The sequence below is a fragment of the Meleagris gallopavo genome, chromosome 1 (assembly GCF_000146605.3).
Source record: "Meleagris gallopavo isolate NT-WF06-2002-E0010 breed Aviagen turkey brand Nicholas breeding stock chromosome 1, Turkey_5.1, whole genome shotgun sequence".
NCBI lineage: Eukaryota > Metazoa > Chordata > Aves > Galliformes > Phasianidae > Meleagris > Meleagris gallopavo.
In genome coordinates, this window is record NC_015011.2 from 6,105,496 (window position 1) to 6,127,863 (window position 22,368).

Consider the following 22,368-nt stretch of genomic DNA (forward strand, 5'->3'; position numbering starts at 1 on the left):
AATGAGACATGGCAATAGAAATTGTCATCTGTCATTGTAATCAAATACATCAATTTCTACTTGAGAGAATTAAGAATAGCAGAGGTGTCACAGCAGACCACAGATTAAAAAAAATCTCAGTCTGCAAGCAGTTTAGTTGCATATTTTAATTTATATTAAATTTAAAACTTTATTTGCACTATAATAATTTGTATTATTTGCAAAGTAATCAAGGGAAATGTATAAAAATGCAGGTGTCTAAATTTTCAGTAGAATTCTTCATCCACAAGGAAGTACTCAATAAATAGACAATGTAAATAGGGCATTAATAATAATAAATAACCTTACTTACCAGTTTCTATTATTTTGTCTTGACTATTAAAAATAAAATTCAAGACAATTTATTTCTACTCAACATGACCACTCTATAAATTCAGTTTATGACTACACAGTGTCATTAGGATTTCCTTACAATACTTTTGCTTTTATTATGATATCATATCTGCTTTTTCTCTAGGTAAAGGATGCAGAACTTTAACTAACATACCTTTGTTTAATACAGTCTCCCATGTGCCTTCTCTTGAAAGTTGTTGTCTACTAATTTTTCTTAATGGATTAAGTGCTCCCTCATTATCAGCAAATGCCATGTCTAGCAGCAAATCATATGTGTTTGCATTTCTATTCTGCCATTAATCACACTGCAGTGAAATATCCAACTAAAGATTATCCATTATTTCGTCTGCCTAACACCCTACTAGAGAACTGATTTATGAATGAGTATTTTTGTTTTCTTAACACTATAGGTCAAGGACGGAAGTGTGAAGTGGCTCTGGTCACTGAAATTTCGATTGACAGGAGTTTGCTGGTCTGCAGAACAGCCATAGATTTACATATTCGTGCACACGTGTCTGCTTTCTGTTTTAAATGTGTGTCCATTAGCTTTCTGGATGCCTTTCTCTCAGATGTATCCTACTGCAAATCACAAACTCTTCTGTTTATTTATTAGCTTTCAAGCTTCTCTTTGGAAAGGTCATTTTCACAGCCAGTAGAATCATTTTGCTCAGAAAATGCAAGTAAATGAGGACAACTGAACAAAATATCACATAAATGTACCTGCTTATGTGATTACTACGATGGTGTTGTAAAAATCTAGCTCATTACATGAGAAACATTTGCTCAAAGCTTATATTTAATAATACAAAGAAAAAGTTTAAGTCTCATTTTCCTGACTTTTGCCAGTGATTCCTGGGTACCTGGTTCACTGAGATTTAAGGACAGGATGGAAATATCTACCCTGACTGCATGTCTTCCTACAGGAATATGGGATAAAGGAGAGGGTAGACAGTATGTCTGTCACAGAAGTCAATAGACCGTTTCACTATAATGGGAAGAAGACATTAGGAAAACCAGCAGCCTGTTAAACCACAAACTATTTACTGACTCTCTTCCTATGACAGGAACTGGTTCATCTTCTCATTACAATGTGAAGAGGCTTCTGCCTTTGACAGAGGTGGTCCTTCAAAATGAATGAAGCTCATAATGAAAATCAGCATTTTGTGTACCATAGGGGCAGAAATCTCTCTGGAGCAAAACCAACACAAGAAAAGGGAAAATGAAGAGAGCTGTCTTTTAAAGGAGACTGGGCACCAACCAAACAAGTCTTTTTACACTGCACCAGAGCCAGTTCCTAGACCCTGCTGGTAAACAGGTCAAAGACCACACTTCTTCACAGGGCAGGAAACCTCCAGGTGGGTGTGGATATAGCTCAGGAACTGTATTTTTTTAGCCAGTCCCACCCCAACTGATTATCAGGAATGCTCAGAAACAGATGAATGATCTCAGCTCTCAGTAATGTGCTGTACTGATCTATGTTGAAGGGATGGGTTTGTATTCTTCTTCATTCACTGAGCACTTTTCACAAAAGTCCAAATACCTTAGCATTGTGTACATGTCAACAAGTCAATCCTTATTGAAAGCTTATGAAACAAAGCAGGTCACTTGCACGTCCGAAGGTCAATACACTATCATTTAGACACAGGGTTTTCATTTACAAACATAGTAGCTTTTCTAAAATACACGCAGCCAGGATGGCTCAAACACAACTCTTTTCTTAATAATGAACATTATTTTATAAAGAATAAAAGACAAAGTTCTCACCTTACAAACTCTCCCAACTCGAGAAAGAATTGTCTTGTCAGAGGTGCTACTATCTTGTGATATTTCTCGGAAAAAGAAGTAGATTTTGTCATCATCTGGATTATAGGTGTCCGGGATGGGAAAAGTTGCAATGAATTTTGCTCCTGGAATTTCCCAAAAAGAAAGGATTTAAAAAATGTGATGAAAAGTCTTCATACTAAAATTCTTCAGTATCTACATTTATGCTGCACTTTCCATTGAAATAAAAAACATCCTCATATAGACACATGGTGGCAAGTTTGCCACTAACTCTGAGAGAAAATCAGTATGGATCATGAAGTATTCACTCTTGGTCTGATATTTTTGTGTATATTGTTTACTACTACTTACATAAATATGTAGCATCGACCGTTGCTCCCTCTTTGAAAATAAGATGACTTTCAGTGCAATGACAGCAAAAATCTGCCTTAATGCTCTTGTCATCAACATCAAGTTAAGTGTTTTTTCCCAAACTGCATGGTAGTTTCAGTTAATTTCATTAAACATTGAAGCAGTTATGAATACAGAAATACAGAACTGTTTACTAGAAATAGCTTGCAAATGATTCAATGAACTCTGATTGACCACAGGATGAAAAACTCAAATATAAACAAAGGATTTCCAAATTTATAAATTTCCCACATATCTGTTTTTAAACACTCTTACTGACTACATCTACAAAATTCAACACAGTACCTTGCTGGGATTCCCAGAATAACACAGAAAACTCCACAACTGACTGATCAGTCTTAAGGAGATAACTCCTTGTTTTGCATCAACACACAAAGGCTATCACAACTTGGGAAAGGGTTGCTGGGGGAGGCAGTGGACTCTTCTTGGAGATCTCCAAAAGCTGCCTGGATGTGGCCCTGGGCACCCCGATCTGGGTATCCCTGCTTTAGCAGGGATTGGATCACATGGACCAAGAGGTCTCTGCCAACGTCAGTCATCTTGTGATTCTGTGATATTCTGTTTGGGCCATTTAAATCCACTGTTTGCAAGGAATGCTAGGCAGTTATATTACTTCTAATCTCAACCAAAGTGAGACTGGCTATTTCTGCCTGCATCTCATAGGTGTGACTGTGTGATTATTGGGCCTAGACTTTCACCCATATTCTTCACTGTCTTACTTAGCTCTCATTTGTGACCTCCAGTCCTTGCTCACTTGTTTTTTTTTTTTTTTTTTTTTAGCTTCTTATTCTTCACTAAAATCAGAAATTAAACAAATTCCATAGGCCCATAGACTACAGCAGAGCAGGCAACTACACTGTGTGGTTTGTTTAAGTCATGCCAATAGTTGGGGAAATAACTTTTAAGACATTCCCTAGCGTGCTACAATATATGAGCTCTTTTGAGGGCCCTTGGATCAATTATGTTTTTCTTTAAATAGAAGTGGCTATGCAAATACAGTACAAAGAGACCCTTGACTCCAAAATACATTCTTTTGGCAATAATGTAAAATCCCTTATAAGTAGGAAGGCTGCAGTAGAAAGCAGTAAGGAGGATTGCATAAGATGATAGAGCAAACAGAACACATTGGTGATTTGTGGGGAGTACTATTATCAGCTTTTATTGTGTTTTTTTTGTGCTTTTACCTTTTTTCTAATTATTACCACTTCATATTAGCTTTAAGGAGTTTACACAATATACATTATGGTACACACAGAACAAAAATAGGGTCACTGATTCAAAAGTCTGCAAAGATTTGCGACAAAACGTGATGTGTTTAAGTGTTGAATATGTACCTTCATGATAGAAGAGTAAATTTATGGGTCAGAACAGCCACAGTGCTGCTTCCATTTTAAACCATTCTGACAATATAGAATGGCGCCAGCAGAAAAATGAAATGATGGAGGCATCAGGCCCTATAAATTTAAGTGAGGATTTCAAAATGAGCCTAAAGCAAATATTCAATTACTCCTTGGGGTCTTTAAAGCTACTTTGAAGATTAGATCTCTAAGTATGAAAAAATACATAAATACACTTTCAATAAGGTTTCTAAACTATGCAGTTAGTTTAAATAACCATTTAATATAAAAACCTGTGAAATACTACTATAGCAGTTCTTTGAATTTCACATAGCTTTTTTGTTGTTGTTGTTGTTGTTGTTTTTAATCTTCATTCATGGAACAAAACCCTGTATATATGTTTCTTAAGGAAAAAAAAAAAAATGTTCACTGCTTTACTTGGCACGCCAAATGCAAAAACAAATGTCTCAATACCAATTCCTGGAACAGATTTAGAAGAATCTCTAACAAATTAAAGGAACACAAATATTTAATGATTTTAAATCACAATGGAGAACACTGATGTTGAAAGTAAAATCCAAACAAAAATATACTGTAAAAGATATGAAGAGAAAGAGATTGAAAACAATTTAATAAAAGAGATCATGAACTGAAAAGCACATTACGTTCTGCAATTGACATCTTTGTCTCATCTCTTGTAATCTGTCCATATAACACAGACAAGCAAGTTTAAATCAATTGTGAATTAAGTTTTTGGATTCTTTGCATGGGAAACAAATTATATGATGATCATTTTAAATCAGGATTTGTTTTCCTGTATACACCACTGTCTCTCTTTAATTACTTCAATAGACAGTTTTCCTGAATATTAATTTCATGACTAGACAGTATGTAACCAAAGAGGGGATTAAAGGCATCAGGAACTCTTATAAAGAAGCTACCATAAATTCAGGTGCTATTCATGCCCTTTAAACATGCTCCTATTGCCTAGTGGGAATAGCTGCTACACCTGGTCCTTTATGGCTGTTCCCCAGGGCTGGTTCCATTTGCTTTGAGATATCCACCTGCTATTTCACCTTTCTAACATTAGCAATAGTTTTAGACAACGCTTTAATAATACCTCCAGAGAAGATTCCTTAGGTCTGGAAAGAGAGGACAGCAAATGAGCAGCAAATCCCAGAACATAAAGAATGGGAAAAGATACTTAGAACAGTTGGAGACTTTCTGCAGCAGCTCTTTGCAGCTGGACTGCCAGAAGTACAGGGCATTAGAAGACACAAAGGACAGTGCTCACCTCATTTTCCTTTAACCCTCTATAAGCCAAACTTTTAACCTAAACTTATCCAGCTCCTCTCTCAGGGAAGGACAGAAAGGGAAAAGGAGGAAAGTGGTAATAAAGAATCTTATTTTAGGACAGATTCCTACAATAGGTGGAGTGAATGTCACCTCTGTCTGTAAATTGCAGGCAGAGAACGGAAATGGCTGAGCTCAGATGGGATGCTAGCTTTTGCCTGTGTAAAATCCAGTGAGCTGAATCCCAACCAAAGCACTCAGGACATAAAGAAGTCACTGTCTGCAAGTATCCATCCCTGATAAAGTTGATTTAGTTGAAATAAAATTAATAATAATAATAATAATCAAGCAAACAAACAAACAAATTTCCCCCCAAAACCCAAAAAGATTAACGCAGGCAGAGGAACACTCATCCTAACTATGACTTTAGCTTCCTATCAAGGAGAGGAGAGAGGAATGTGCAGCTGGATGTTTGCATGCAGTTCCAGTGGGTGGCTTTGCCTTCCAGAGCAGGACTCCAGTCCCACACATCTCACCCAGTGCCCCGGATCTGGGACAGGCTGCTCCAGCCAACAGATTCTCCAGCCCTGCATGATGAAATCTGAGCAGAGGCAGCATCCTTCAGCGCCACTGTGAGCAGGAGTATGAGCTGCATAAGCGTGAGTCATGGGAAAGATTAGCTGCCTTCCTCCCTTTCTCCTTTGTAGAGAGGCTATTCAGTCATTGAGATTAAGACATGTCTTAATTAGTTAAGATAGAGATGCCCTGCAAGGAACTGGGAGGTATCCTGTACATTTTTCCCTTGTGCTTTGTCTTTTCCTCCTTTCCTCCAGAAAAGAATAATCTTGTTTCCAGAAATGGAATAAAGACAAAACTTTTAAAAAATTAAGGTGCATTATAGCAAAACTTCCACAGCTCACTAGGAAAAAAAACGGAAAAAAAAACAACTTACAAATTTTATCCTTATCCTAAGTAAAACACGAGTCATGCCTAGAAATAATTTATTTATAATGGTACAATTACTCAAGTATGTACAACTTTTCCTGGAGGTCTAACATATGTTTGGTCAATGGGTGGTACTTTTAGGGAAAAAGGGATTTAGATGAGGTGAAGGTTTTAAAACTAAAATCAAGTAAATATTTTCTTTACACCAATACCAGCTGAAAGCAAAAAGCGTATGAAATTGGTAATGCTACACAATAAACTAGCAGTGCATTGGCTGCCCTATGGCTTACTGCAGAATTGATCCCATCATTTAGTATTGCACTCAACATTTTCTCCAAATAAGACCATTTTAAAATATTAAAAGCATCCAATTTATAGCCATGCCTTGTAGTACAACACTGCATGGTTTGTGTATAAGTTTTAGACAGAGGGTGGTTGTAGATTTTATATGGCTGGAAACAGCTTACACCTGAAGAATATATGGGGTCTTCAGCACAGGATAATTTTGACATTACAATCTAATACAATGAAGCTGTTTTTCAAGCCTAGATATAAAAATATATTACACTCCTTAAAAAACTGTCACAGATACAAGCACTTTAAGTGAAAACAGAATGAATCATTGAATCTTTTCAGTTGAAAGTACCTTTAAAAGTCATCTAGTCCAACTCCGCTTCAATGAATGGGGACATCCACAGCTAGATCAGGTTGCTCAGAGTCTGATCCAGCCTGACCTTGAACGTCTCCAAGGACACAGAATCCACCACATCTCCAGGCAACCTATTTCAGTATCTTACCACCATTACTGTAAAATACTTTTTCCTTATGTCAATGTAAGTCTCTCTCTCCTTTTATTTTGAAAGAATTTCCCCTTGTCTTATCACAGTGGACCCTGCTAAAGAGTTTATCCCCTTCCTTCTTATAGCCTCCCTTTAGATACTGAAAGGCCTCTATCAGGCCTCACCTGGGGTTTTCTCCTCTCCAGGCTGAACAGCCCCAGCTCTCTCAGCCTGTCCTCACAGGAGAGGTTTTCCATCCCTGGGATCATTTTTGTGACCCTCTTCTGGATGCACTTCAACAAGTCCACATCTCTCCTGACTGAGGACTCCCCATCTGGACGCAGTACTCCAGGTGAGGCCTCACCAGCACAGAGCAGAGGAGCAGGATCACCTCCCTCGCCCTGCTGGCCACGCTTCTTTTGATGCAGCCCAGGATACAGTTGGCTTTCCGGACTGTGAGGGCACATTGCTGGCTCATGTCCAGCTTGTTGTCCTCAATGTCCTTTTCAGCAGGGCTGTGTTCCACTCTTACATCCCCCAGCTTGTACAGATAGCAGGTGTTGCCATGACCCAGGCACAAGACCATGCACTTGGATTTATTGAACCTCATGCGGTTCATGCGAGCCTGTCTAGGTCTCTTTGAATGGCATCCTGTCTCTTGGGCACAGCTTGGTGCCTCCCACAAATTTGCTGAGGGCACACTCAATTGCATTGTCAGTGTCACTGATGAAGATGTTAAAGAGCACTGGTCTCAGTACTGGCTCCCGAAGGACATCACTTGTCACAGATCTCCATCAAGACATTGACTCATTGACCATCACTCTCTGGTTATGATCTTGCAACCAGTTCCTCATCCGTCATACAATCCACCTATCAGATTCAGATATGTTCAATTTGGAGAGAAGGATGTTATGAGGGACCACGTTAAAGGCCTTACTGAAGTCCAGTAGCGCTTTCCTTCTCCACTGATGCAGTTATTCTATCACAAAAAACAACAGGGATGGTCAGGCAGAACCTTCCCTTGGTGAAGAACACTGATTATCCCACATTACATCTCCCTCTCTTTCATGTGCCTTAGCATAGCTTCCAGGAGGATCTCCTTCATAATTTTCCCTAACACAGAGGTGAGTCTGTGGTAGTTCCCTCAGTCATCCTTTCTACCCTTCTCAAAAATGGGTTCTATACTACCTTTTATCCAATCACCAGGGGCCTCACCTGACTGCCACGACTTTTCAAATATCATCAAGAGTGGCTTGGCAACTAGATCAGCCAATTCCCTCTGGATTCTGGAATGTATCTAATTAGGACCCATTGATTTATGGATGTTCAGGTTCCTCAGGAGGTCACAAACCTGATCTTCACTTACAATGTGAGAAGCATCATGCCCCTAGATCCCACCTTCTGAACTATCCACACAAGGGCTCTGTGTAGAGCAGTCACTAGTGAAGGCTGAGGCAAAGAAGTTGTTGAATATCTTAGCCTTCTCCTTGTTTGTTTTTACTAGCTTGCCTTAACTGCTCACTAAGTGGTACACCCTCTTGGATTTTCCTCTTCTCTGAAACATGAAATGAAAAATCAGTCTATCAGAAAGTCATACCTTCACCTCAGCCTCCAAACTAAAACACAAATAGTTCTCAGTCCTTTAGTTTATCCCGTGTTCTTGTACTGTTCCCTGGTCTCAAACTGCTCGTGAAGAAACAATAGCATGAAGAAATGCTTGGAACTGGATATTTAAACTATAAGTTCTTTTGGGCTGGGAACTGAGCCCTCTTTCATTCTGCTGTAATGCTCATCGAGGTGGATCTGTACTAATGATAACACCAGATGCTCCTTATGAGCACTTCCCAATAAATCTTTATTTCTGGGATATCATAACATCCCTTAGGAAAGCAGCTACTCTAACTGCCTTTCCATACTAAATACCAGAAAGCAGCCAGTGATAAAATCAGATGTTAGATATAATTATTAGAAACAACTGCCTCCTGGATGGACTCATGCTGGCTCACCCATACTGCACACATATCAGTTCTGGTCTATGGGACATTTAGAAACGAGAGGGAGGAGAAAAGAGAGGTGGGACAAGAGAGATATTAAGCCATATACTTGAAGAGCACAGGAGATGAAAGTAGGTAAAGTTAGCAGAGTCAAGTGTGAGATCTTTTATCAGTCCACAGGACTACATCTATTTGGACAGGTAAAATGACTTGAAGTGGCTTTTCTGCTACTCCTCATCCCCCAGGAGGAATCTGGCGGTTATGGAGCCACAACTAGACAGAAATATAGGGCAAGAACTTAGGTGGAGGAATAGAAGTAGAGAAATAATAAGAAGAACATTTCCTCTTGTTGAGGTCTCAAAGAGTTAAAAGGCAAAATTATGTCTTTCAGAAGTTGTCTGCTGGGAAGACAACTTAACCCTGTGGTCAGCAGGCCTGGATTTACAATGCATCCATAGTTACACAGGCAGCCTGAAACAAGGCCAGTGTTGCCACATCTTTAAAGACAGCTGACAGCTAAAAGGGGGATGCTTTAATTGAGCAGGGTTAGCCTGTGAGCGAAGTTTTCCATGTTACTCTGTGTGTGGTTTGAGACTGGCTGGGTGTAAATGCAGCCAGTTTTTTAGAGGGTTTACTAGCTCAGAATGTTTTTAACGGGCAAGGAAAAGCAGTGTTTTATTTGGGAAGCTATTTTAGGGTGCCCATAGTGGTTTTAAAATGACCCTCACAGCAACAAAGAGTATTTTTCCCTTCTAAAAAGGAAAAAATAAAATAAAATAAAATAAAATAAATCTACCTAAAAACACTGAACTTTCAGTCTGTCATTTCAACATACTTTAGGGAACAGTTTTGAACAAATGATCGGAAAAAAGTTTAAAAAAATTATTCCAACAAAACTGGAAATAAAAGCATTTTAGTCATGATAGTATTCCAATTACAGGACTATATATAGATGTATAGGTTAAAGACGGAAAGAACTATTAGGTCCTACTTTCCTCCTCTTTCCTTAATTAGCATTTTCACCTCTGACTTTTCTCAAGTACATTTTTGTTCCACTGAGCTTTCTCCAAAAAAGCCTACATAATCCAAAGATACCATGATACAATATCTATATTTATACTTACTGGGCATATATTTATTTAAGAAAGGGGCTATTAACTTCAGAGAAGCAGGGACAATGCAAATGACAACAGCATATGTTTGGGATCTTACCAGTAAGCCAGTAATGTTCAGAAATGTCAGTTCTGATGTAATGGTGGTCGTGAGAAGGACCCAGGGAACGTGTTAGAGCAGTGTCTTTGCCAAGGAAATCAGAAGCTGTTCCAGCATAAAGATACTCATCTGCAAATGAAAAAGCGATGAGATTTCCACATACATAAAGTAAACAAATTAAAACTTTGTATTTTGTTGGGTGAACAACACCTGTGTCTAATTTGCCTATGAACTAATTTAATACTTTGAAGTCTGTTTGTTACTTTATTGGGATTTGTGGTTTCACGAAATTTCTTACATTTAAATGGACGTAGCATTTGTAATTGTATCCTTGAGAAATTAAGGAGTCCATGTCCAATTTTCAGATCTTCTAGGCAACTAGCAAAGCAAATCCTTCCAGGTCCTAATAAGGACACAGCTAAAGACATAATGGCATACCTAAACCAAGCATCCTGCTCAGTGGCACTGACCATGAGCTTGCAGGCTGTAATGCAGACACAACCATCTATCGATTCAAGTTAGCCTTTGTCCTAGCCTTGTCCCACCACATGTGGCTTGGCTGCTCCTGGGCTTGAACTGGGAATTTGATGGATGCTCCACTATAGGAACTTCATGGCTTGGCAATTTCCTGGAGTAGGGACCTCTGCCCAACACTTCATTCACAAAGAGGAATTTAGGCACTAGGGGAATTCTTCTCAACTATGTAGCATGTTAATGGTAGGAATATGGCTACAGACCCAAATTGTGATCATTTTAACACAGTGAGTTGTTCCACTAAAATAAATGAGACATTTTGCTTGAATAAGACAGCCAGAAACGGTCTCACAAAGAAACGGTATTTATAATACTGCGCAGGGCGTTTGCTACAACTGCAGTAACTATTTATTTTTCTGACATCTTTTTTGGGACTGTAAAACTACACAAATGTAGGAATTGCACAATATTTTCTGCTTTCCTTTGAATCTCAGTATTTTTCTAAAAAGAAGCAAAGAAATGGTATTGTTGTGAAATTAACTGTATTGTGCATTTTACAACAATTCTCTTTTTTTTTCTTTTTCTGTAAAAATAACAAGATAGCTTTATCAGGTAGGAGAGCTTTGTTTCTTATTGGCTTGCAATAAGAAATTTCTTCAGTTTGAAAAAATAAAGAAGGTTCATATTCATAAATAATAATCATATAAAATGCTGCATGATACATAAAAATACTTTTCCAGGTTTTCCAATGTTCTGAGTGGAAACATTTTGCAAGATATTTCAGTGAGAACCCCTTGGTTAAGAGTGAACTCCGAATAAATACCATTCAACATAAATCATAAATATTGTGTGGTTTCATTTGCAAAAGATGTAAACATGCTTAAAAAATAAGACAAAAAGAAAACAAAACTAAGCAAAAAACCACAACCACTGACCCACAAAAAAAGATCCGTCAGCTTTCTTTTTGCTTCATTATTACTCTTACTTATGTATTATTTCCATGACAGTACTGGAAAGCACATCTTTCAGACAGCATGTCGCCTTTGTAAAGGAACAATAGTGCGTTCAGAACAGTATTTGTCATAATGAAGAATGGGCAGAGTAATTGGTGTTTGCTAACTGACAGGCACTCAGTGATCGATAAATCCAAAGGACTAACAGAAAATGCCCATCCTTGCCCAGGCTCTGCTGACAAGGCGCTTTCAGCACTTCTCATGGCTTTTGATACCTCCCAGCCCATGTTTCAGTTATTTCCAGAATGGTTTTGGTGAGCACTAATTTGTAACAGAAGATGGATGACAAACAGGTGATTTTTCAGTTAGAAAGCCTGGGTTTTCCAATGGTATATAATATAGTGTTGTATTTTACTTGGGCTAAAATGCTGTGTAGAATTCAAAGACAGATTAGATATTTCTACAAAGAATGAAAACACTTGCAATTAACCATTTACAGGAATGGAAATATAGGGCAATATTAAGCTCATATTTATACCTGATTACAAATGCTTTCTGAAGGATGCAAGTAATATTTATTGCTATTTTGCAGATAAATAAAAGCAGGTGCAGAGAAACACTATGAAGGCTATTCCTCTTGCCAGTACAGAGATGGGAACTGAGCTCCCCTGAGTCCCAGTGCAGTATCTTATCCATGAGTTACACTGCTCTCCTAGCACTTTAGGAAATAAAGCAATCATCCAAAGATAGGTCAAGAACACATTCTCTCGTCAGGCCTGTAACTCTTTACAATGCTCCTTGTACAGTATAGTGAAGCACTTGATACCAGGCATAGTGCAGGAAGGGATGCTCAAACAACCCAATTACCAGTTTTATCTAGCCTGAAAATTCTTACATACTGAAGATTATGTTTTAGTTAGCAAAGCACAGCAGCTTCTTCATCTCCCAAGACTCAGTAGAAAAGTCAATGCACTAGTCTGCTACTGGAATTAGCCAACACTATAATAAATCACAGAGCTATACTTCATTAAGACAAAAAAAAAAAAGAATAAAGTTTCTAGAATTCCATTTTAAAAATAGACTTCACAGTCATTAAGTAGTACTAGGCGTCCCTGAAAAGAATAAGCACTGACTTTAATCTATTGTTTTTAATAAAGGAAGTCCTGCCCCATCTGTTGGGTCAGAATCGCAAATCATCTATCTTATTATCAGAGAAGAAAGACTGAACATTAGTCATATTCTTTTTATAACACAGTGACCAATACTTCAAAGCATTGTCACCACTGCTCTTTGGTTGTAAATGAAAACGTCATGGTGCTTCACTCTTATCTTGTATTCATAGGCTTGATGGACAAGTTAAATGAAAATTGTCCAAAGCTATGAACCAAACCATGACAAAAGTGGCTCCTATAGTGGTTTGAAATCCGGAGGTCAAGCTGACATTCCTTGGTACCAAATGTCAGACCACACAGTGCTGCGATGCATGCAGCATGCAGATTGCGCTATCTTGTTCCTAGGCTTCCAGCTTCAGAAGTGGCTACTCAAGTAAATAGAAGCCTCAAAAATGTATTTATGGAAATAGCAGATGTCAGCAGACTTCAAAGGACAGAACATATTGATAATTGCAGAAAGAGCCCTAGAAGCACTTGAAGCTTTGTCTGTCCATGTGTTGGTTTGTCTTTTTTTGTTGTTAAAGGAGAAATGACTGGGTGAGGATGAAACCCTGCTCAGCTGGCAGAGACTTCACAGTCACTCAGGTTTCTCTGCTTTTGTTGATGTGTTTCCAACTTTTGGTGTCAGCAGACTGAAGGGTTCCCCCAGGTCCCAGAGCACAAACCAGCATCAGAAGCATAAGCGGTGTCAGAGCAGCTCTGCTGGTGACATCTGCTGAGCCTCTGACCCCAGTAACTGCTCTGATGATTTCTTACCTGCCATCACTGATGCAAATGGCTGCTGAGGATCGAAAGGACATTTCAACCTGCCCGACTCCAAGTTCTGAGTATCCAGCCTGAATATTGTTTCCTGAGAATAAAGACATATTCATTATCCTGGTGTGGCTGCAGAGAAAAACTCACTCAGACAAACTGCTTTGCTAACAGATGAAGTGGAGGTGTATCATATCACATAGCTGAGTTGTCATCTTAGAGTTGATGTAACAGTTCATGCCCCTGTTTTACACCTGGATTTTTTTTTTCTGCTTATCATTTTTATGTATCTTGCTACTCTATAGTGAAAAATAAATCTTGAAAAAATATCATGATTTTCAGGAAGAAAAAAAGATGCACTGTTCATTTCAAATTCAAAGTAAAGCCTGGATTGTGCTTAAAAGGCACTAGTGTCTATTTGTGAAAGTGGCTGATGGACTATGTTGCAACAGGAGACTCAGAAGGGATTCTGGCTGAGTCCTAAATTTCTCCAGGGACTGCTGAATACTGTTCACGGCAGACACGGTTCAGCCCCTTTAACAGGAGCAGCATATGCTCTCTCTTGTTATTTTTAACAAGGCTAACGATACAAGAGATGTTAGAATAAATCCCTCCTTGTAGTTCCCAAATGCAGCCATCAATGCTTGGGTCACAGAACAAGGGTACAGAGGAAGATAAAGGAAATAAATTATTTAAAAGTCATTCCTTATGATTTCGGCGGGCAATTTTGCATTTTTTGATTCAATTTTTGTAAGCACTGCTTTGAAGTTTTATTAGTTTGGAACAGCCCAAGTGGACATTTTCACATATTCCTTTCATCAGTTTTCTAAAAGCACACGTAACTGAAACACACAGTGTATCCTTCTGAAGGCAAACATTATTAGGATGAGTAAAGTCTTAGTAGGTACAGAGCGATTATTTTAAGAATGTTGCTATTAGAAAAGGGAGACTGCCTGCAGAGGTGTTGTTAATGTACTCTCTCATGGGAAGTGGCATTCAGAATCCCACTGGCACTCAGGCATCAAATCATGATGGGTTTAATGTTTACTGCAGAGGCACAGCTTTTGAAATTAGTTAAAAAGAAACATCTATGATTTAAAACATTATGTAAAAGAGGGTGAAGTGACTTTGTTTCTATAGTGAATTGTTTCTGTAACTTTGCCTCGCAAGAGAACTGAAGAGCGCAAATGACAGCGAAATATGCCCAAAGAGATTCACATAGAATTATACTTCACAACACATTTATTCAATTTATGCTAAGCATACATCAGGCTATAAATAACCAAACATTGCTATTTCATTGAGATGTCTTCTAAACCCCATAGGCTCAGAAGACAAGAGGCCAGAATACTGAATAATTAAGATCCCTGCTTAAGAGGGAAAAAAATCAATTCCAATCAGTGGAGATAAATTCAATTTCCTGCAGCAATTCTAGCTGCTAGAGCAGAATTTAATAGTTAGACAAGAACTATTGTTATCCTCTCAAACATCTGAGATATCAGCTAAACCAAATTCTCAGGCTACTTAGATGGGTTCATCAAGGACAACACTAAAGTAAAACTGAGCATTGTTTTGCTGACAATAGAATATTATTGTCGCATTCTCATTTCTTCTAAGAAATACAGCCCTGATCTGCTCAGAGAACCTTTGTGGTATAACGCACGCCAAGAAGCTGTTCCTATGTCCAGGAATACTCAAGAGACTGAGGACTCTGTAGATCACCATCAAACACTCCAGACTTCAACCACACAAATTAATGGACACAACCATGTATTCACACAGTTAACCTCCTGCTTTCAGTCTGGACAAAGATTTCAAAGAAAAGAGCATCCCTTGGAGACCTGTGGCTAAGAGCATCAGCTGGGCCAAGCCTCTTCTTCACCAGCCAAGAGAAGTTTTGGCAGTGACTTCAGCACTAGCGAGGCTAGAACTTTAATCCCCTTTAATTGTGTGATCCTGTAAGGGATTTGTATGGCTTCAAAAGCACTGTGTGCTGTGGTTTTGAATCACCTGATCCACACTCCTTTCCTGTCTGCTTCTGCAGCATTGGTGCAACCAGCAGGGCACTGGGCAGATCCTCCAGCAGCTTCCAGAGGTCAGCAGGGTGCTGCCTGCTTTCAAAGCCCTGTGAAACTATCTTAGGCTCTGGCTCTCCCAAGCATCCCACAGCTTCCTGGAAGGTTGCTAATTACCAAACATCCATTATACATTCTTACAAATCAGAACTTAAAAAAATCTAAAATAACAGATCTGCAACAGGAGAGCTTTGAATTTCCACACAGGATTTCTGGCTTCAGTTCCTACAAGCAGGAGACTTCTCCAGCTGCCTGTCAAATTCAAGTCAATGGGTTTCAAGAAGAGAGGACTCAGGACTCTCCTGCTATGTCACATTTATCTGGACAGGCAGTGGCTATATTGGCATTTGGAATCCCAGGAGGAAAGGGAAAACATATCTGATGTCATTCAAAGTCACTATTTCAGTAGGATGTTGCAGAAGAGATGCACCAGCAGAAGAGTTGTGAGTAGTGATGAACACTGAACAGCTCACCGTTGCAGCTGAGCAACCAGTAAGTGCAGGACAGGCAGAACTGGGAGACAGTTAGGGGATTAGGGAATACAATATGAGGTTTCTTCTTTCATTTCCTCTCATAAGGTAATCGGTCATATCTAATTGAGAAAGACCCCCTTGTCTAGACTGACCGCCAGACTGAACAATCAGGCCAAATCCATAATTTTATAATGTCTGATGAGAACAACTGTCACAAATGAAGTTACAATGGGACAGTGAATAAGACAGCTCACTAATGACCAAGAGGTAAACCAGAACCTTACACTCTTGTGGAGAGTTGTTCTGCTCAGTTCAGTTGTGGACTTAATCATTCAAGCTCAGGAATCAACATGATACAAGAGATGTAAAGCTTCAGTTGTTTCAACTGGAGTAATCAAAGTAATGAATCAAAGAAGACTAAGTTGTTTCTTTGCAAGCCCAACTGTACAGCCTGTTCCAAACAGTACCAGGAGTATTAATAGCTTATTAGGAAAACAGTACCATCATGCATATTTCAGGCAGCTCTGTAACTTCAGCATCCTCTGGTCAACCAACTCACAGATTGCATGGGTCCCACATAGGACAAGAGTTAATAAAACCTTTACCCTATCCCTTTCCCCTGCCTCCACCCCCCTCCCCCTCCTTTTTTTTTTCTTTTCTGTAAGCATTTGCCATCGATTTCGTACATCAGCATAAATCCAACACATACATATTTGAGGTCATTGCATTTAATAACTTATCGTTACAACTCACTTTTTATATTCTATAATTTCACTTAGATCCAAAGAAAAGGGAAAGCTATTTCTACAGCAGTGCAGGAAGCCTGCACTACAGGCAAATAACCAGACAGGTCACCAGACACTAAGAGCAGAGACAATGTTATAAATAAAACCAAAGTGTTATACGTATAGGAGTTAAAAAGAGACTTGTGTACTAAGTGGCTGCTTGACACAACACCAAAATGCTTCTGTTGTGGGGGTTACATCTCAAACATTTACCACTTAGGATGGAGATTTCTTTGTCACCAGCAAATGAAGACCAATCAGCTGCTAACTTCAGTGCAGGAATTCAACACTAGTGACCGAGGACACCCAGCACTTAGTGACAGGACTGCAAACCATCTGCAAAGGCCTGAGAGCTTAGACTTTGGCTTAGACTTAAAGACCATTTACAAACTCTGAATTACTCTTGTGCACAAGGGATAGGAAGCCATCCCTGAGGAACAGGAGATATGTGTACATTAGAAGATAGAACAATGAATGTCATCTTTAACTCTGTGTGTGTATGTAAGCAGAAAGTATATGCGGAAATGACTTACAAGAAAGAAGGACATCTGGGTTAAATGTGCTCCTCACTTACTTAATCATGTGGAAGTGACATTCTGAAGAAGTCTGTGTATTAAGCCCTACCAAGGAAAGTGCTTTGTTCAAAAGCGATATGCACATATCGAATGTGAGAACACAAGTTCCTGTCTGACCTGCAAAAACCACCATTTACTCTGTTATTTACGCAAGCTGCTGTCAGTTCATTTTTTACACACTCACATGGTATTTTCCAATCTGTAATGAATGCTAGACAAAGGTTATCCCTTGACGTATTAGAGTAGTGAGAAAATTAAATTACCTCTTTGTGAGTGCCAAGTTCAATGTATCCACAGAGAGGGTGAAATGCTCCTGTGCCACAGACATAAACATGTGTTCGGTTGTAGGGCTGAAGGACCCTAATAAAATTGGCACATTCTGTCTGTTGCAAAGAGAAAAGAGAGAAACGTTAATTTTCATGTTTATTTTTCACTTTCACAGTCTTGTGCTACATTTTAGCCTTAGGATCCTTGTATTTAAACTTAAAACTACTGTAGTAGTGATTGTTTACTAAACAGTTCAAAGTTGTGATGGTTAAAATTTCACAGTGGCTGTGTATCAGGCAGCTCATCAATCAGTCTTGCAAGCCCTTCTTTTGTAATGCTTACAGACACGAGGAGCTATGTGGTAACAGTGCAGATTGGACGACGTCTGCTCAGCTCATGCTGTAGACACATTCCCAGTCAACTGAGGTCAGATAGCCACCGGATTTGTCTGCCTACAAATCCTCCTGCCTTTGCTCCTGATTGAGGGTTCTGCACAAGCTTTAACACCAAAGATTACATGATAGAAAGCTCTGTGGCAATCAGAAGGGCTTCAGCATACTTCCAGCGGGATGTTTTGTGTGAGTGACCTCTCTCTGCACCAACCACATCCTGCTGGTCACTTTTATTTGGATCCTTTGGAAAGCTCAGGCCAGTCTTGGCCTTAAGTGGACTTGGTTGTAGCTAGTAAGCAGTCCAGATGGCTGCCATATGCTGTAAGGGTGTTGCATTGGTTGATTATGAAGGCCTGTTGTAGGCTTCCCCAAAATTGAAGAAATATAAATAGATATGACAAGGTATTTAGGAGGATGTACACAAACTATGCATAGGTCCAAGCAACCATCCCTCACCTAAGTGAGAGGCAAGATGCAGAAGCAGTGCAGGAAGCAAAAACGAGAGAGTTATGATGTCTGTCAAAAACAAATATTCCCTCCTCTTGTCTTTTTCCCTTTGTTTAGGTACAGAAATATATCAGCACAAATCCTCCATAGAGACCAGTATGTGAACTTTCCCAGTGCTCAGCAGAGGTGTTGTTTAGCCCTTGTCTGCTGTAAAGATAATAGTGGCAATAAGTTAGGATAAAAAGTTTAAATTCCTCAGACAAGAGGAGAGAGAATATTTTGAGCTGGACTCCACCTTAGTAACAGACAGCTCGACAGAAAACACAAGATTTGTGGAGAGAAAAGAAAGAAATTTTATTATACAGCCAATAAATGTTTACATTTATGGTGGAACTCCAGACACGATGTAATCTGTGCTATGTAAAAAAGATATGAAAGTTTTATTGTATATATGCATGTACCTTATGCACACAGAGATTTCTTTAAGATTTGTGGTTTCAAAGCTATTAGGTCGGAGATTTTATTTTAACCTTAACCTCAGTTGTCTGCAAATTAAGTTAATTTGTAATGTCCATTGCTACTCTGCTTCATTAATCAATTATAATGGAGTTACATTCAGGATATTTCCTAGAAAAGAGCAGTTCAATGAGAAGGAAAGGATTTCCACAACAAAAATATTTCCCACAGTAAAAGTCAGAAGAACATCCATTCATCTCTCAATTGACTTCATTATATACAAGGATGGCTAAAACAATTGCTGTTTTTAATAGTGAATATTTTTCTGGAAGCATTAACATTTAAAGATACCATGATTTTTAAATGACTCTCTCCTACCTTTTTTTTTTTTTACCTAAATTTAAGTTACGAAAGGGAAAAAAAAAAAAGAAAAGAAAAGAAAGAAAAACCTCAAAAACTTACTAACGGATTTAGTGCATTTAGAAACAAATATACAGATATGCAATATTACCAGCAATAACAAAAATATGGAAACTATACTTACATGGGCATCTTTCCCAGCTAGTTTGCATAATTCCAACTTTTCTTTTGCTGCAGGCCAGTAAATCTGGAAGATAGTTTAAATAAGAGAAAGATTATGAATAAAATAAATAGTCCTGTGACTACTTATAGTTTAACTACCTCCATGAATGAACAGTTAAAACATACTTACACATGTTGAAGAAATTTACATATGAGTAGAAGTAAACCTGGCTTTGAAAACAGTCTTCCATCAGAAGTATCAAGGCTTTAAAGCAAACTCCTTGTTCTTTGTTCATTTCTTCATTGTACACATCTACTTTTAGTAAGTACTCAGTTTATCCAGCTAGAACACCTTGTTAGTACAATGAATAGCATGCTTTTCTCAAAGATGAGCCAAAATATCTAGAAATTGAACTGACTGCAGAACTAGGCAATTCAATTTCTAATAAATTTAGTCCAGTGAACATGGCAAAGCAATTTTAGAAAAACAGCTCGCTGTTACTACCAGTGTCCACATGAAAAGAGGTTTTGTTCGAAAAACTAAAGGTAGGTGAAGGGAACAAGAAGTGCATGACAGAAATTAATAGCATGCAAAAATATTACTTTTCAACAATAATCAAGTGTAGTGAATAAAGCATACAGATTTTGAAAATTGCATATATAAGCTTAAAAAAATCATATACCTTACATAATTTTCAGCATAAAATATTACCACTACCTTTTTTTCTTCTTTCATCTGTACAATTCTGTAAATTAGTTTTTGGTGTAAATGATGGAGCCAGATGACAAATCACTGTCAGTTACTGTAACCTCAATGATATTAGTGAAGAAATGTTAAAGAACAACTGCTAAGGTTCTGGTTCACTGATTTCAATTAAGCAGTAAAAATTGGTTATTATTATTTTTCAGATTCTATTAAGTTCAAAAGATAAATTAAATATAATTTTTTTCCAGAAGAATAATGCTGAGCATGGATGTTTTTTTTTTTTTCCTTGCTTATTTTGACAAAAGAAATGTACAGCCAGTCCTTGTGATTAACAACAACAAATCACAGGGTTTTTTTTGATCAAATATTGATTAGGAAACTGTTTCAATTTCCAGAAACCAATATGCAGATTACTAGTAGTCAGAGATCCCATTTTACTCTTAAGCCTACAAATACTTCCTAAAATTTTAAATAATGCTATATGAACAAAGCTTAGAGATTACAGATAAGATTAAAAACAATGATTAAAATTGTCTTTCAGTAAAGATGTGTAACTCAAAAACAGGCAAGAGGAATTAGCATCTATAACATTCCCTTAGGTTCATCCAGCTGTTGGCACCTTTTAAGATGTGCCTTGCCCCATACAGAGGTTCACACCCTAGGATGGAATGCTAGAGTGTTCCATGTCCAATGGTGTTGTCACAACCCCAGATACAGAGTGTTCTTCTCAATATTAGAGCACTCTTTATTTCATTCTGTTCTCTTTTCATGAAATGAAAATGGATGTGATGGTTTTCTGCAAGGAAATCAGTTCTCTTTCTAGTGAATTCACAGATGCCTTTGTGATTAGAAGGTAATAATAAAGATAATGTATTTTAAGTTATATAAAGCTTAAGTAAATATTGCTGTAAAGGTTTAAAGTGATGATAAGGCAGTACAACATCTCAACAGTGGAGCACAACTTTATTTTCCCAGAGAATTTTTTCAGAGTGATGTCATTATTGAATCCAGGTATGAAAACACAACTAGAAATCAGCTGCAGTGGTGTCTTTAGATTACACAGTCTACAATTCCAGAAAGTAGAGCAGGAAGTACTGGGAACTTGGCAAATCCATTGGGAAGAGCTGAAGCTAGTGCCAGTGAACTCAAATGGTCTCTGCCTGGGCAGAGTGGTACAGCTTTGCCTTGCAGCACTGGTCTGCCACAAGTGTCACTGTGTTAAGGAGAAGGAGAGCTCGATGCTTAAGAGGTGCTGCTGAAGAAAGAATGATGAAAAAGGAACAGAGAGAGGAATATAAGATCAGGGAAGTCCAAATGTCTAGGTAGTCTTAAACTGAGATCTGATCTTCAATTCTCTTGCATAGAAACTTCATGCCCAATTCTGCCCACACAACTCCTAACCACAACAGAAAAGGTTATTACGGGTCTTTGAGGATTCTTTTATTTGGTTTTGGCAATGTTTATTTGTCTGGTTATGTAGACAAGATCTCTCTCTCAGCAGCTTTTTGAAAATACCTGTCTCTACACTCCAACTACACAGCAGTACTGGACAATTGTTTTGGGAGGCTTAGTTATATTGGAAAGCAGCCACTTGAAAATATCACATATATTAATGGACACCACCTTCAACTCTTGTTGAGATTCCTTCATGGGTCATTGCATTTGTCATGTAGGTTGTACAATTCAGGATGAGATACACTTCTTGCCTTTGTGACTGAAGACCATTGTCAATTATGACAGAAAAGTCATTTGATTCTCATTCTGGCCACTCAACAGACACAGTGTGCAGCATTATTCAAAACTACATTAGTCATTGGAAAGCGTAGCTAAGTGATCCAACTAACTTTAAAATCAACATGCAATACTACACAAGGGAATTACAGTGATATTTATTTGCTTTTCATCTGAGAATTGAAAGGTTCCCAGAAATAGTCATTTCTAAACTGTAACAGATCAAGACAAGTGCATAATGCAGTAAGTGTATATCAAGACACTGTATAACTTCAGGTTTAAAACAGAACAAGCTATATATATAGATATATATATATCATGATATATATATATATGATAAATATCATATATATCATGATCTGTATTTGAAATGTCTAGAGAAATCTTAGAATAGCTATGTGTAATTGCTCTGTTTAAGAGAAGAATGTAACTAGTTGAAATTCATCAACAATATACTTAAAC

At 38.1% G+C, this 22,368-nt stretch overlaps 1 protein-coding gene across 4 annotated transcripts in view; it reads right to left on the bottom strand.

Annotated features, from left to right (window-relative positions):
* The window catches only part of SEMA3D (semaphorin 3D), a 148,599-nt gene that overhangs the window by 53,085 nt on the left and 73,146 nt on the right, over positions 1–22,368 (bottom strand). For 3 of the 4 annotated variants that reach the window (XM_010715144.3, XM_010715211.3, XM_031552749.1), the window contains exons 4-8: positions 19,492–19,554; positions 17,649–17,768; positions 13,481–13,574; positions 10,126–10,254; positions 2,137–2,279 (exon numbers count right to left, since the gene is read on the bottom strand). In XM_010715144.3, coding sequence (XP_010713446.1) covers positions 2,137–2,279; positions 10,126–10,254; positions 13,481–13,574; positions 17,649–17,768; positions 19,492–19,554 — 549 coding nt within the window. Of the gene's footprint in view, positions 1–2,136; positions 2,280–10,125; positions 10,255–13,480; positions 13,575–17,648; positions 17,769–19,491; positions 19,555–20,187; positions 20,279–22,368 lie in introns of those variants that run through there. The other variant, XM_019616732.2, reaches the window with a different exon arrangement.